The following is a 14337-nucleotide window of genomic DNA, read 5'->3' on the forward strand; positions in this document are numbered from 1 at the left end:
AGCATGTTGCTGATGTCATGAATACTGCTTTGATTAAATATTAATTTATCCTACCGTTTTCCCCATCTATAGACCTCCATTTCTCTTTTCATGTCTCTACGTAGGATTGTGCCATCCTTGCCCCACGCTTCCTGCATCTGCTTGCAGAATGCTCCACTCATTCCTTACCTGAGACTTGTGTCTGGGACAGGGAATTTTTTTTTCCTTTCTGTGTGTCAAACCCAGGTGATGACCAAGGACATTGTCTTCTTGATAGCGGTACAGACGAGTCATCAACATTACAATTGTCATTCGTTAGCCAGAAAGGTGGTAGATGCCCCATCCCTGGAAACATTCAAGATCATGGTGGAGGGGGCTCTGAGCAACATGGTCTAGTTGAAGATGTCTTTGCTTATCACCTTTAAAGGTCCCTTCCAACCCAAACCATTCTATGATTTGTTTTGTTTTTTTTTTAAGTCTCCAGCTTCGCATCTAAAATTTGTCCCTTTTTTGCCACAATTCAGGGTGGCACATGCTTAAAAACATCCTTCCCCCCTCCAGTGGAGGCTGGACTTCTATCTTTGGGGCTGCTATAGCCAGATCTTGCTTAGATAAAGACTAGGACTGCTGCTTTCACTGGCGCAGAGGAGAGCTCTGATGTGTCACACATTCTTCTCAAGGGCATCGAAGAGGAAGAGAAAAGGTCACAGCACTGGACAGGGCAAGCAGAAGTGACCCGCGTGCAGAGCATTACTGATGATTGTGATCCTTTTTATATTGCTCTCAGTTCATCCAGATGCGGTGCCAATTGAAGTGATAATGACTCCTCTTTCAGTGGCAGCTCTCATTCGAAGTATTTTGATATGCCAGTAAGAGTTGCTTTAAAATGCCGGCAATAAATACACATTCAAAGCAATACACTTAGTGCCTCGGCTTTGAAGTCCATATATGTTCCCATCAGATATATTTTTGACTGAATAAATGCTAGGCATGAACAATACTTGCCTAGCCCTCCCTACTCGCCACAACCCTCCCTACACACACACACACTCGCACACACACGTGCACACAAAGGCTCTCTCTTCCTTTCTCTCTGAAAAGATGAGATTCAGGTTTTCCAAGAGATGCAGGCAACCTGTGTGCTTCCCACTTTGCAGCCGTGACCAATTATACCGCCTCACTGTGCCATATCTCTGCAGGAAAATGTATAATAGATCCCTCTCTTAGGGACAGGGTGCCCACAAGGATCAACCTAATAAAAGTTCTTGGGATCAACCTAATAAAAGGATCAACCGAATAAAATAAAGATAATATAGAATTTCAAGAATCCTCGGTATTCTTATTGAGTCACCTTCCTTGGGACTGGCTTTCTATAACATATGACAGTCAAATACCACACGTGAAGCCACAGGCAGTCGTGCAGTCAATGCCTTTATTCACCATCATCTTTTGGGTGAATAGGGGTGTGTCTGAGCCCTGCCCAGCACATAAGAAGATCTCTGGACAAGGAACTTGAGAGGGCAGAAAGGAGAAAGAAGACAAGGTGGTGTGATTGAGCAGACCCAGCCAGAGCTAGACCTAAATAGGCGCCATCTTGGGTCTAAATTTGCTTTGCTCTGCCTCAGCAGAGAATCTTTATGTCTCTATCACATGGCCAGGATATTTTAAAGTCAGACTTTGGTGGAACTTGTGGTCTTACATGTATCTATTTTAAGTATTTAGAGATCACCTCTAGCCCTTGAGACCTCACAGTCTTTAATACAGTTGTACTTAGAGCTCTCTGCTAGACGTGTTCTTATCTTCACAGGCAAGGAGCTGATATTCAGAGACCCTCAAGTTATCCCAGAGGATGGGGTGCTTATTTTTAGGCACCCGTGTTAAGATCCTAGTAATCGCAAGCCCCACTAACCACTGTATCCTGTTGGTGGTACAACTGGTTAGCTTTGGGATGGGGGAAGCATCTCTGTTACACCAGAAATCAGGGACTGAAGCTCCCGGATATATCAATATCATGGTGTGCCCAAATTTTGTCAAGCAATGAATGCGATATGGATCTCGTTCACTGCCTAAACTTTTATCTTGTTGTACAATATGGATTTCAGAGTACAGATTTCAGAATAGCATGTACCCAGTTTGAGGCTTCACATGGGTGCTCGAAAGTTTGAATCCTTCTTTCCAGTCAGATGGATTAATCTTATTCAGAATAGGTATACAACTATTTGCAACCGGGTCATGCAGAGAGCGTGATGGTTTGATTTGCATCTTACTTTCATAAGAATATTTTTTACAGCTGATTTGGTGGTTAGTCTGGCTGAGTCAGTCCAGCAGGATTTGGCATTCCAGAGGCGTTTTCAGAAAACAAAGGCTGAAGCCTTGTCCAAAAGGATGTGTTAGTGTAGGACAGTAATGATATCTAGGGAGACTTCACCCCAAGTTATCATGAGAGTTTTGATAAAGAATTCTTTTCTCCTTAAGGGTAACGGAGGCATGATATAACTTCACCAAACCACTGACACCCAGAAGGCTCCAGATTTTCTTCCAACTTGAAGTTTGCAGACACCATCCAACAACTAATGCCCCAGCCTATGGTTTGGGGTTTTTTTTCAGACAGTTTCTAGACATTGACTTGATGAGGGACAAAAAAATCACTTCATCTTTTCAGGCTTCACCGACGTCAGAGTGATTCTTGCCTCCTTGGCAAATGGCTAACAGAGCTACAGATGAGAAGGGCTGTCAAAGACAAAGGGGGATTATTGAGTTCATCTTAACAGATGTCTAAAACCCGACTCAGCGAGCCTTCTTTGGCTTTCATTTCACACGTATGGCCATCACTTTTCCCTCCCATTTTGCAGTGTAAATTCTCACAGGGCAGAGAATAGCCTGCTAAATCTTGTGCATCATCTGACTTGAGTAGATCCCTCAGGCCGAAGGACAGGTGGGGTGGTTTGCCTCACAAAATTCCTGCCACAGCAAGGATCTTGACTTAAAGGACATCTCAGGTTTTCAGGATTCTCTGAAGCTATTTAGGTGTCAGGTATTAGCCGATGATAAGCAGGAAGACAGATCAGAGGAGTGTGGTTTCTTCTTGTTTTATTCCATACAAGTAAATTATCTTCTATGTGGGTCAGCTATTAGAGGAGAATGAAATATTTAGTGAATGTTATTGTATTTATTTGCGTTATTTCCCCAGTGCCTGTAAAGTCCGGCTTGAAGGCACTGAGCAAATACAGGCAAAATATTGTTTATAACCTGAAAGTAAGGGGAGAAAGGTCAGAGCTGTAGGTACAAAGAGTCAGGCAGCACAGACTTAATGCCTGCTCGAGACATGCAGCACGTTCTTGGCCTGAACTTCCCAGTATAGCTTTGACACCCTCAGACATTACATTCCTGAGGTGTTCTCAGCAAAATCCACGCCCCCACCCCCCCAAGTGCTGACTGGGAAGAATCGATAGCAAAAGAAGATCAGTATGCACTGTGGGATTTCATTATGCGTGTGTTATGTTTGTAAAACCATCTAAGTCCACAGAGGGCTGACCAAAATGAATGGTGTCATCCTCGTCACATGAGCTTCTCCGACCTAATCCAGCAAAACGGTGAGCCAGCCCTCAAAGTGCTCATGGCGCTGGAGCACTGAGCATGCCCTGAGCCCAGGGCAAGACAGAGGGAAAGGAAGGAAACTTTCCCTTGCCCGAAGAACAGCATCCCGAAGGGGATTGATGGGCACTACAAAGTCCGGATGACAGCTCTGAGTGCTGGACAAGGTGTGTGGGATCTCCTGGGAGGGCTGTTCTCAGGCAGGTTTTGGGAAAGGACCGTTGGTATGGCAGAGGGGCAGCTCTGCACAGGCTGCAGCTATTTCAACAGTAAATGGGAAGTGAAGTTTGAGCTATATACAAGGGCTTGTTCCTTAGGTGATCCTGAGCACTTGGCTGTAAAATCATGACATGAAAACATAGTCTAAACCAGGTTTAGCAGTGACCACCTGCATCAGCCCCCTGGCCCCAGGCATGCATCATTATTGGTTTATGAATATTTGGGAAATAATAGGAATATTTCTTCCAGCCTCCCTTTCCCATCGTTTTTCACTTCAGGACAACTATGCGTAACAACTTATTTCTGACATCTCTGGGGAAGTTGAAAGTTTCTGGATATCAGGCAGTTGCCTATTAGCAATTACCAACATTTATCCTGAAGATTTAATTTGATCCAGGCTCTTAAGATTGCCCAATGATGGCCATTTTTCCCAGCTGAACACAGAGCGACGGTCGGGTGCCTACCTCAGATTTAGACGCCGGTTCTTGGAGGACACAAGTACACTTTGTGTTGACCTCTTCCAGTTGACCTATATTCTGGCTGGAAGACTGGCTCTGGCATGAAGAGAGCTATCCACCTCTGCAGGCAGAACGAGGTTTGTAGAGGAACAGCCTCTCACACACCCTGATGTGTTGCGTGTGATATGTCTGGTCAGCAGAAGACCTCTGAAATACAGCAAGAACAAGAGGTGGCAGAGCAGAAGGGAACCCACATTTTGGAGGGTGTGTGAGCACAGGAGATCCAGCCTGAGCGTGAGGGGAGTGAGAGGCAGGAGCTTTCTGCACCATATTGTAATCATTGTGCAAGATTTGGCAGGCCTGATTTAGGAAGAATTATGTAAAAGGTGTCCACCTAACCTAAAGGGGTAATAAACCACTCCTGTTCTTTTGTTGGAGATTTTGGGTGGTTGTTCTCTTAGCAGCAAATATTGTAAAAGCAAACACCAAAAGTTCTGGAGTCAACAGCTTGTCGTGGAAATAATAACAGCGTTCATCTCTCCCTAGGACTGTGCGTGAATCGGGGGTGTAAAAGGATTCACATCTAATACACACACAAACAGGCGAGGAAGGGGTCGTAACAGGAGAGGAAGGGGTCGTATCCCCAAGCCCCAGGTTAAACAGTGCCATGACAATCAGTGTGGTTCCTCCTAAAAAAGCTGAAGTTGGTTGGACGAGAAAGGCAAAGTAACAGAGCCCCGTGTTGGTGCTCCCCAGGCGTTTTGTTCACGATTTCCAGACCACATGGAGTCACCTTCACACTTCCGTACCCCAGGTACAGCTTCATTCCCTCAGTGAAGGAAATGGTCTCCTTGGAAGACATTCAAACCTTCTTGTTCAACAAAATGCACGTTGAGATACCTGCATAAGAACCAAAGGTCTGTTAAGGCAATAGGAAGAGCCAGATTTTTCTCTTACTCCTACACCATTAGGTGTAGCTTTATGTAAGTGTCACTGAGGTAAGCAAGAACAGAAACAGATGTGGAGCATAGCTACAAACAGGATGTGAAAATAAACTCATTACTCCATCTGCCCACCGTAAACAGCGTGAAATTAGCAGCAAGCAAGGAATAAAAATCCAGACAAATGGCCTTTTAAAGAGAGCAGCGGGAGCTGGAAGGTCTGCTATTAGAAAAGCAGAGGCACGGAAAGCCCAAGCCGTGCACAATCGGGTCGTATCACAAAGCCCCTGGTCCGTCAGGGGCAGAGGTGGAGGAAAATCTCATGGGGGAAAGCCCACAAGACACTATTTTTGAAGGCAAAACCAGAAAGGCCACTCCATCTTTGGGACAGAAGACCTGATTTTGCTTTTGTCCCTGCCTGTTAGGAAGCACCATCTATTTTATAAGCCACGGAGATTTTTTTTTTTTTTTTTTTCTCCCTAAGAGGCGCTCTCTTAATGTTGCATAAAATTATTCTCTCAGGGGTAGTGTGAAGAGGAAAACGTGGTGTTATGTTGTCTCAGTTGCAAAGACATCGCTAACAATAAAAGCCCCTGAATGATTTGGGTTTTAAGTGACGTGATTATGGAATGGGTCATTCGTGACGCTCCACTTCAAGCACCTCTGTCATAAAGTCTGAATGGGGGTGTTTTATGCTTTGGGCTTGGGCTGTAAATATTCACCCCTGGCCTTTGTTCTATGAGGCAAGTCTCAGCTTGAGGATATGTTTACTTAAAAATTTTGCAGGAAAATTTCTCAAATGGTCAATCTGCTTGATTTATTTAAAGTGGGATCCCAAAGTGTTTTACAGCTTTTACAGGTTGGCTGTGTTTATAACCATCCTGGGGAGTATCTTCTGCAATTCATGTAGCAGAGAGGGGGAAGGAGCGTCATAATTTCTATTTTAACCTACTTTTCTAGCAGCTGACATGACACTGACAAAGTCATCTCTTCTAGAATAAAACCTGCCATGCTTTATCCTTGTCCAGAAGAAATCTTTTAGAGAAAGCCAAGGGTAAAATGTCAGGCACTTTTTTTCTTCCTCTACGGATTCTGCTCAGATATGTGCATGGGCAATTCAGTGGTGTCTGAAAGCAGAGACTATGAGCAGCTCTGGCTCATTTTATGGATCCCAGTGAAATTGCAGACCAAATGATATTTCAAGGAAACTAGTTCCTTGTGTTTTGAGTTCTTCAAGATATGATAGCCCAAGGCAGAGTTTCCTACGTGTTGGAAATAATTTCTCTTTCCGCATTTGGCAGATCCAAACAAGCCTTGAGTGCTAAATAAACCAGCTCTATGAATAAATCAGGGGTAGAACTCAAATTTGAGGTGTTGTGAGACTTGAAATAACCGAAAGGTTGACGTTGGCCATGAGGCACTTTGAAATAGTCTGGAGTTTGATGAAAAGTTTTGCATTTGAGATGCCATTGGGATATTTCAAGAGGAAACCTCCTGGTGGGTTCACCGAAAGTTTGTAATAAACATAATTGAAATATCTGAACTCCAGCTGCTACCTTCTACTCTAATCAAGAGCAACAGAAGCAGCTCCTTCTTAGCAAACACCCAGTGATGGCTGAGGGAGAGAAATGGATATGCTGGGCTCAAATGCTGAACTGGGAGAGGAGCAGAGGCTGGTGCAGAAATTCAGGGCAGAAGAGGTGGCAGGTAGAAGGAGGAAAAAGGGACTTTATGGAGAGATCAAAAGACTCTTGGAGAAAGAGGAGATCTCATGAAGTCCTCAGAGATGGAAATCAGGGCCCCTCATTTTTCTCAGGAGAGAGGATTTTCTAATATTGTCTGAGTTGGGTCTCACTGGGAACAGACCCTGGAGAGGCTCAAAAACTAGAAGGTGCCCCCACCTAGTCTATCCTGTGAAGGGTAAGGTGTCCTTGTCCTTCTGGTTCCTATCCAAAGAGATGACAAGTTATATTAGGGACAAGGTGTTCCTTTGGGAAGGATTTGTGAAGTCCTTCTTCAAGGTCATGACAACAGTTTCTGTTTTTATGGTACAGCGCGATCTGACATTATGTTATAGGCACAAGGATTGATTCTCCCCTTCATAAACCTGGCTTCCCTCTTCATCACTGCCCCAAGCCTTGGTGCAGTCACGCCTGACCTAAGTCAACATACTCCAGAGGATCACACCAACTGGAAAGAGTGCAATTTGTCCTGACCCCCTCATTTCCTCTCCATCACTTGGGTGCCACCACATCCTGCTGAGCATTGCTGAGCCTCTGGCCTTGCCATTGCCAGGGTGCAGCGATGCAGCCACGAGCCTCGGCGTGAGCACATCCCCAGGAGTCAGTCTGGATGTGGCCAGCCTGCTTTAGAGAGGAAATGCATTTAATAGCATGGAATTAGTTCCAGACCATGGGGGCACAGCACCACTGAGCCCTGCCGAACTGATTTATCCGTGGTATCTGAGGACAATTTATAGAAGCTTGGAAAAAGCCAAGACAAAACAGTGGGAGTCCTGGGGAGGTGGTGACCGTGAACAAGGGCCAACTATAGGGACACATGTGTGCTGACTCTATGTCAAAACACCACACACAAAGCTGTTCATAGCTTCAGGGAGGTGTAGGCAGAGTTAAAAAATGTGCAAGGAGGACAGACTGGGGTCTCCATAGCATTGAGCTGCTGTTAACTTTGGAGGGCAGAAATGAGATAGAGACCTGGGGGATCAAAGGGTTTGAAAAGGTTTTTGTGCTCCAAGCAGAAAAGAGCAAGCATCAGGAACCGGTTGAGTTTCTGCCACATAGAATCCTGCCTCCAGGCTGACCCTCTCCAGGGTCACTCTCTCAAATCAGGAAGAACTGGCTCTCCAGGAGAGAGGTGACTTCTCCTGCTGACTCCTCAGCTGCTGCTGGTGGCTCAGCAATATGAAAGAAAGGGTTGGGTTGAAGTGTTGTCTCTCAGGTTGTGTCTTGTCTCCTTAACATCCCTCCCACTCCCTTTCACCCACCCCTGTTCCCCTGCGTGCTGCGGCACACTCGAGCAGCCAGTGCTCCCCATCGTGTGGGCACTCCACGAGTAGGAGTGGCAAACCTGATCATTTAAACCCTCCAGCTGACCGGTTGGAGAGGGATCTGGCCAGTTAAAGATTTCAGAAGGAGGGTCATTGCTTGTAGACTGGATGGTGATGAGAGGGATTTCCATCTCTCACGTGAAGATGGATGTCCCAGACTGGTCCAGCTCATGGGAGACACAATTAATTTCCTATTTCTCTGGTTTTCTTGCAGAAGGTATGGCGGAAGCTGTCAGCTCAAGCAGGGACTGCCTTCAAGCAGGCGAGTCCTGTACCAACGACCCCATCTGCAGTGCCAAATTCAGGACCCTCCGGCAATGCATCGCAGGCAATGGAGCCAACAAACTGGGCCCCGACGCCAAGAACCAGTGCCGGAGCACAGTGACGGCCCTGCTCTCCAGCCAGCTGTACGGCTGCAAGTGCAAGCGAGGCATGAAAAAGGAGAAGCACTGCTTGAGTGTCTACTGGAGCATCCACCACACGCTGATGGAAGGTCAGTTGATCAGGGTATTCATCTCTGATGATCTTCCTAAAAGGGAATTTACTGCTGGGGTTTTCTGAAGAGCTTCCCAGAACCAAAGTGGCTGCCAAAAAAGTCACTGCTGTAGTATTCCGTTCCCTCTCAAGGCTTACTGACCCCCACGGTAATGGCATTTTGGGGAAAGCAACCCTGAAAACCTGAGACACTTCCTTCCTTTTTTTTTTTTTTTTTTTTTTTTTTTAACCTGGCCTCTTTTTCATGATGTTCCAGTAAACCTTGAGATATTTTGCTGGGGAAACACATGGTAAGTTTTGTATCTAAGTATGCTAGCCAAGACCACAAAAGCCATGGATATTACAGAAACACTATACAAATCATGGGCGTTGAAAAAACAGCATGAACTTAAAAAAAAATAAAAAATCACTCTCTTGGAAGGTCTGAAATGCACCAGCATCTTCGGGTTAGTGAAGATTTGGGGCTGGTGACATCAAGTTGGAATTTAGAGTGTTCCCAGAGCCAGTATTTAGTAAGTTTGGATTTTGACGTTTTTTAAGAGTCATCATAAAAGTGCACCTCGGTGGCCATAACTCTTCCTTGTCAGGCTGGTGAGTATTTTATGCACCATGAAAATTAAAACGGAGAATAAAACAGACCCTTCCAGGCATAGGCTGTGAAATAGATTAATAAAACATCACTGGCTGAAAGCTGAAAGGAAAGGTACAGGGGTGGTAACACAGGCCAAAAGGCCAAGAAAAACAAAGAGGATGGAGACTATAATACACAGGCTTGCCAGAATGGGAACTGCTTGATCAAGTTCCTGGAAAGATTTCAGGTGAGACAGCTTGCGATGTGCAGAGCATGGTGCTACGAACTGACTGGGGAAATAAGAGAGCTCAGCACCCTCCAGGATCCAATCTTTCCCATAATTACTTGCCAGGAGAACTTGTTTGCATTGAAGTGAAGCCTGGGGAAGAGGTGGCAATCCAGCCTCTCCATTCATCTTAACAGGCTGCATCACAACTCCTTCGTGAAGTTCGGACACAGCTCATCTGCGACGCGGTTTCTCAGGACAGTGGTGTTGGGAGGGCTTCTAGCACTGGGACCACTGCTGGAAGAGCAGGGAGAGGATAGCAGGCAGTGCTGGGAGCAGTCAGGGGCCGAGCGTGGGTCTCCAGATGCAGAGTAGGAGATGGGTGCTGGATGGCCAGCTTGGATGGGTGGGCATCCTGGGGATGACTGTGAGAGGGCTGTTATCAGAGACTGCCAGGACTCTGCCCTATTTCTCTTATGTCATGCCCCGAGCCCCACATTTTTTCAAGCAGAGTTCACTTGCAATGCAGATCCACGCTCCCAAACCTTTGATTTCCTTACCTTAATTTCCCTGGGGAAATATACTTCATAATAGTCATGTTTCAGAGTCCTTACACATGTTTAATTGACTGAGAAAGGAAGCCAATCCACATGCTCCGTGTAGAGCTTTGTCTCTCAGTCATACATACCCAGGAGGCCGTAAAAAGCTTCCTAGAAGCCCTCTTATAAAATCAATTGTGAAAGTGTGTGCTCAGGGAATTTACAAAGCATACTATTTACTCAGCTCCTCTTGAGCACGCCTGTGTTTAGCCACCTTCCCATTTGGAGACACAATAACACGATGACAACCCGATAACAATTCTCTGATAAGGTGCTATATCATCAGGACATAAAACTGCTATGCTGGAACATACAAATGGGCCCCTCTCCAGTCGGTAACGATGCAAGATATTTCAATGAAGGTGTAAAGCTGCCTTGTAATGCACCTGTGGTAATTGCACAGGGCTGTGTACCCTGGGAGCCATTTCTTCCTGACCGCAGCTGGTGATCAGCATATGCCCGGAGCATGAGGTTTGATAGTCCTTTTATCCCAGCCAGTACATCTGCTGCTGCTGTCCATATCCATCTAAATGTCTAATAAAAAAAAAAAAAAAAAAAAAAGATACTGAGCTGTTTGCTTCAATAATATTCTGTGGTATCCATCAGGATGACGGGGCATTACAGACCATTGAGCGGATGAAAGGGAAGAACCGATTGAATAAAATTAGCTTCCCAGCAACTTAAAAATGAAGAGAGGAAGTTTCTGCCGATGTTGTGGGTCATTAGCTCTATGCCAAGTAAGAAAGGGCTGTTGGCAAGGAGAAGGGGAGGTGTAATAAATATGAAGGGGTGTGTGTGTTGTCACACCCACAGACCTCTGCACAGCCCTGGCTGTGTCCTAGAAACAGGTGAGGACCATTGACAGAGGCGGGGACATATGAGAAATAGCAAGAATGGAAATGGAAACGCCATGTGTTTAGGGAGCTGGTGGTCTGAACTCTGCCCATGAGCAAGAACTTCTGCTGCAGTCTGGTGTCCTCAGTGGCAATCCCTGTAAAGGGGCCCAAGACTTGAGCTATAGAGGGCTGCAACCCAACAGTTCCCCAAGAGGCTGTACTACTCCAAATTTGTCAAATATTTTTAAAAGCTGGTTACATCCTATTCCCTTCTTTAAGAATATGGCCACACATCAGTTCCTGAGTGACTTAAGTATCCGTTACTTATGACCTTTAGAGCACATGACCCCTTGGGCTCACCAAGCAAACCTGAACTGCATCTCTTGAACCTTGTACATCTTGGACATCCCTCAGTTGCCTTCTCACTAACTTCTCTTTTCAATCCAGGCATGAATGTACTGGAGAGTTCCCCTTATGAACCATTCATCAGAGGTTTTGATTACGTCCGGCTGGCATCCATCACCGCAGGTAGGTGGGTGGGAAGATGGTCTTACACTGACTGGTTCACGCAGGGGGGGACTGGCTGCGGGGTCAAGCCCTATGGACAAGGCAGTCCTCTGTGGTCTCTTACGGCCTCTTCAGAAAGCGTTGCTGAGATCTTGCAATCATTTTTCCAAGGAGCTTCTTATGATTTTGGTGTTAGACAGTTGATAGAAGAACATGTCCTAGAGAGAAGCACTTGTGATTTTTTTTTTTTTTGTTCTTTGGCTTTTTCACGTCCATACTGTAAAGGGCTGGGACTGAGGGACATGATACAGGAAAGCTTCTTCCAACAAGCCATCACAGGTGGGCTGATTCTCCTTAGCAGGTGGCTGACCTGTGCCATGCAGACACCCTGCCGAGCAGGGACTGCTCAGGTATCGGCAGGTATGAGAATGTGCTTCCCCATCAGTCACGGGGACAAACTCTGCAGGCAAAAAAGATCAAGAACCCAACCTACTGGTTGATCCCAGTCACAGCCTTTAACCCCATGCCCTGAGGGCAACCCCAGGACTCAGACCCGTGTTCTGCTCTGCATCATGTAATCCGCTTAATAACACGAGCAGAGCTGCCCGACACCTCTTAACCCCCCCGAGGGCATGAACCCCCAGCTCAGCAGTTAAAAGGTCAGTGCAGTAGCTATTAAGCCATTCATCACCAACAGCACAGCTGCCACCACAACCAGTGTTCGACTCTGCTTAAGCACCACGGCCATGGGGAAGCTTTACCGATGGTCTTTTTTTTCTTTTTTTTTTTTTTTTTTAACCAAACTTGCCATCTGGGAGCAGGTTACGTACTCCCCGCGTGTTTCTGGCAGATGTGCCAAACCAGCAATCTTGCTGCAGCTCTTTCCAAGCGTGCACTGACTCTGGGGTGCCATCCACAGCTGGAGTGCACCCAAGTGAGGAAGGAGAGGCAGGTCCCTGCCGCCACCGGCTGTCTGTAGTCCCAGTGATGGCGAGCCACTTGTTAGGTGAAAATGTCCAGGAGCAAATTAACCCACCAGCCCTTGACAATCTGAGCAGCGAGGGGAAGGGGGGTGCTCCGTGAACTCACATCTTCTTACTGACTCCACTTGACTGATTTGAGCATGGAAAGTGAAGCATGCACAAAGCTGTTTGCCGGGTCATGGCCTTCTTTACTAGAGTTTTTCCCCCTTCGCTGAAAGTCCTACAGGGCTCTTCAGAGCACGGTGAAATGTAGGGTTGGGGATTTTTATGCATGATTAACGCATTGGCAGGTTTTTTAAAGCAGACTGAAACCGGTTTAGCAGCAAAGCAAATGGGCCCAGAGCAGCAGGGATGTGTACGAAAGGACTCAGCATCCATCTAGGGATATGGAGTTCCTTGGTTTAAGCTTTTTTTTTTTTTTTTTTTTTCTCTTTATGCAGATCAACACTTTTTATAACATGTTATGAACTCCCACCCCATGCAGGATCATGGAGTCAGCATTGCCAAAGCACTCTCTTTCAAATCTACCAAAAAAAAAAAAAAAAAGAATTCTCACGAACTTGTTGAAACATAAGACATCCCCATGACTCTATGCCAACTCAGAGCAACAGATATTTTTAACCCAATTTTACATAAACAATATATGGCCACTATTAAAACTGTACAAAGGGAATTATATCCCTCCACTCTAATTGTAGTGGTGATTTAAAAAGCACATTCTCTGTTGTTGCATGGGAAGAGGAGAAAAGCTAGTGTGTTCCCTGTGATTCATTAGCTGAATGGGTAATGAAACCATTCCAAGTAACTGTTTCCTACACATTTGTTGACAGCTCCCCAGTGTAAAACAGCGCTCTGACAATATTCATCTCTGGGCATTTTTAAAGGGAAGTACCTACATGGTGGGAACACACCAGGAAAAAGCTTCACCCGTCATAAATAACTGCAAAACTTGGAATTTGACTTCCAGCTCACTGTAAGCAGCGGGAACAACAGGAAAGGAAAAATAAATGCTCGGAGAAGGACCATCTGATAATGTCAGTGAAAATGAAGGAGGGCAGTTCTGAAGTGCTCGGAGAGACTGTCAGTGTTTTAACACTTGTCAGCAGTGACGGGCTGGTTTTAACTCCCGGCCAAAGATAGGGCTTGACTCTGCATTGGAAATTTATCATTCTGGGGATTATTGCTCAGTGAAAAAATCCTCCTCTGCTGGGGTCACAGTCCTTCTAGTGTGCTTCAGGTCATGGGCTTAATTCAGAGAGGTGAAAAACAGCTTCAAATTCATTTTCTCTCTCACGCTTGGAGGACCCTTGTCTTATCTGTTCGATCAGACAGAGCCTAAAGTCTCGACCGACTCTTACCAGGGATTCTGTAGCATTTCCCCCCTCTATAAAACAGAGCCCCACCCATCTTTGAAGGACCCCAAAAGCAGTGTTATACAAATACCTTTCCCTCTTAAGCTATTCCCCACATTTTCAGAGCTCGTTGGCATGTAAACTCATGAGACCCCTATTTGTGTATAGAAGACAGTGTTTCTAATCCATCCCCACATTTTTTGCTTTATTTTCCTGACTGTTCCCTCTGCTGCAAGTTTTTGTCCATCTTTGCATCCCCACAGCACACCCCTTCTGTTCCACCAGGGCTGCTAATCTGGGACTTTCTTTCCCCTCTTGTTTAAGAGGATGGAAATGGTTGAAGCGATTTCGCTGAAGCCAGAGAAGGGGTGACCTTGTGAAACGTGTGGGGAAAGACCCACATGAGCTCACCCACAGGTAGCATTAAGGTCCCAGGTGCATCAGGCGGGATGGTAGCTCTGATCCCCATCTTGTGAAGACACTGTTGCTGCTTAGGACATGGGCATACTG

At 45.8% G+C, this 14337-nt stretch overlaps 1 protein-coding gene across 1 annotated transcript in view; it reads left to right on the top strand.

The window, feature by feature from the left end:
• Positions 1–14337, top strand: part of GFRA4 (GDNF family receptor alpha 4) — a 76473-nt gene that overhangs the window by 49692 nt on the left and 12444 nt on the right. Inside the window, exons 2-3 of the mRNA XM_074904254.1 lie at positions 8473–8751; positions 11433–11513. Of these exons, the coding sequence (XP_074760355.1) occupies positions 8473–8751; positions 11433–11513 (360 nt within the window). The remainder of the gene's footprint in view (positions 1–8472; positions 8752–11432; positions 11514–14337) is intronic.

The sequence above is a fragment of the Athene noctua genome, chromosome 4, assembly GCF_965140245.1.
Source record: "Athene noctua chromosome 4, bAthNoc1.hap1.1, whole genome shotgun sequence".
In the NCBI taxonomy this organism is placed as follows: Eukaryota; Metazoa; Chordata; class Aves; order Strigiformes; family Strigidae; genus Athene; species Athene noctua.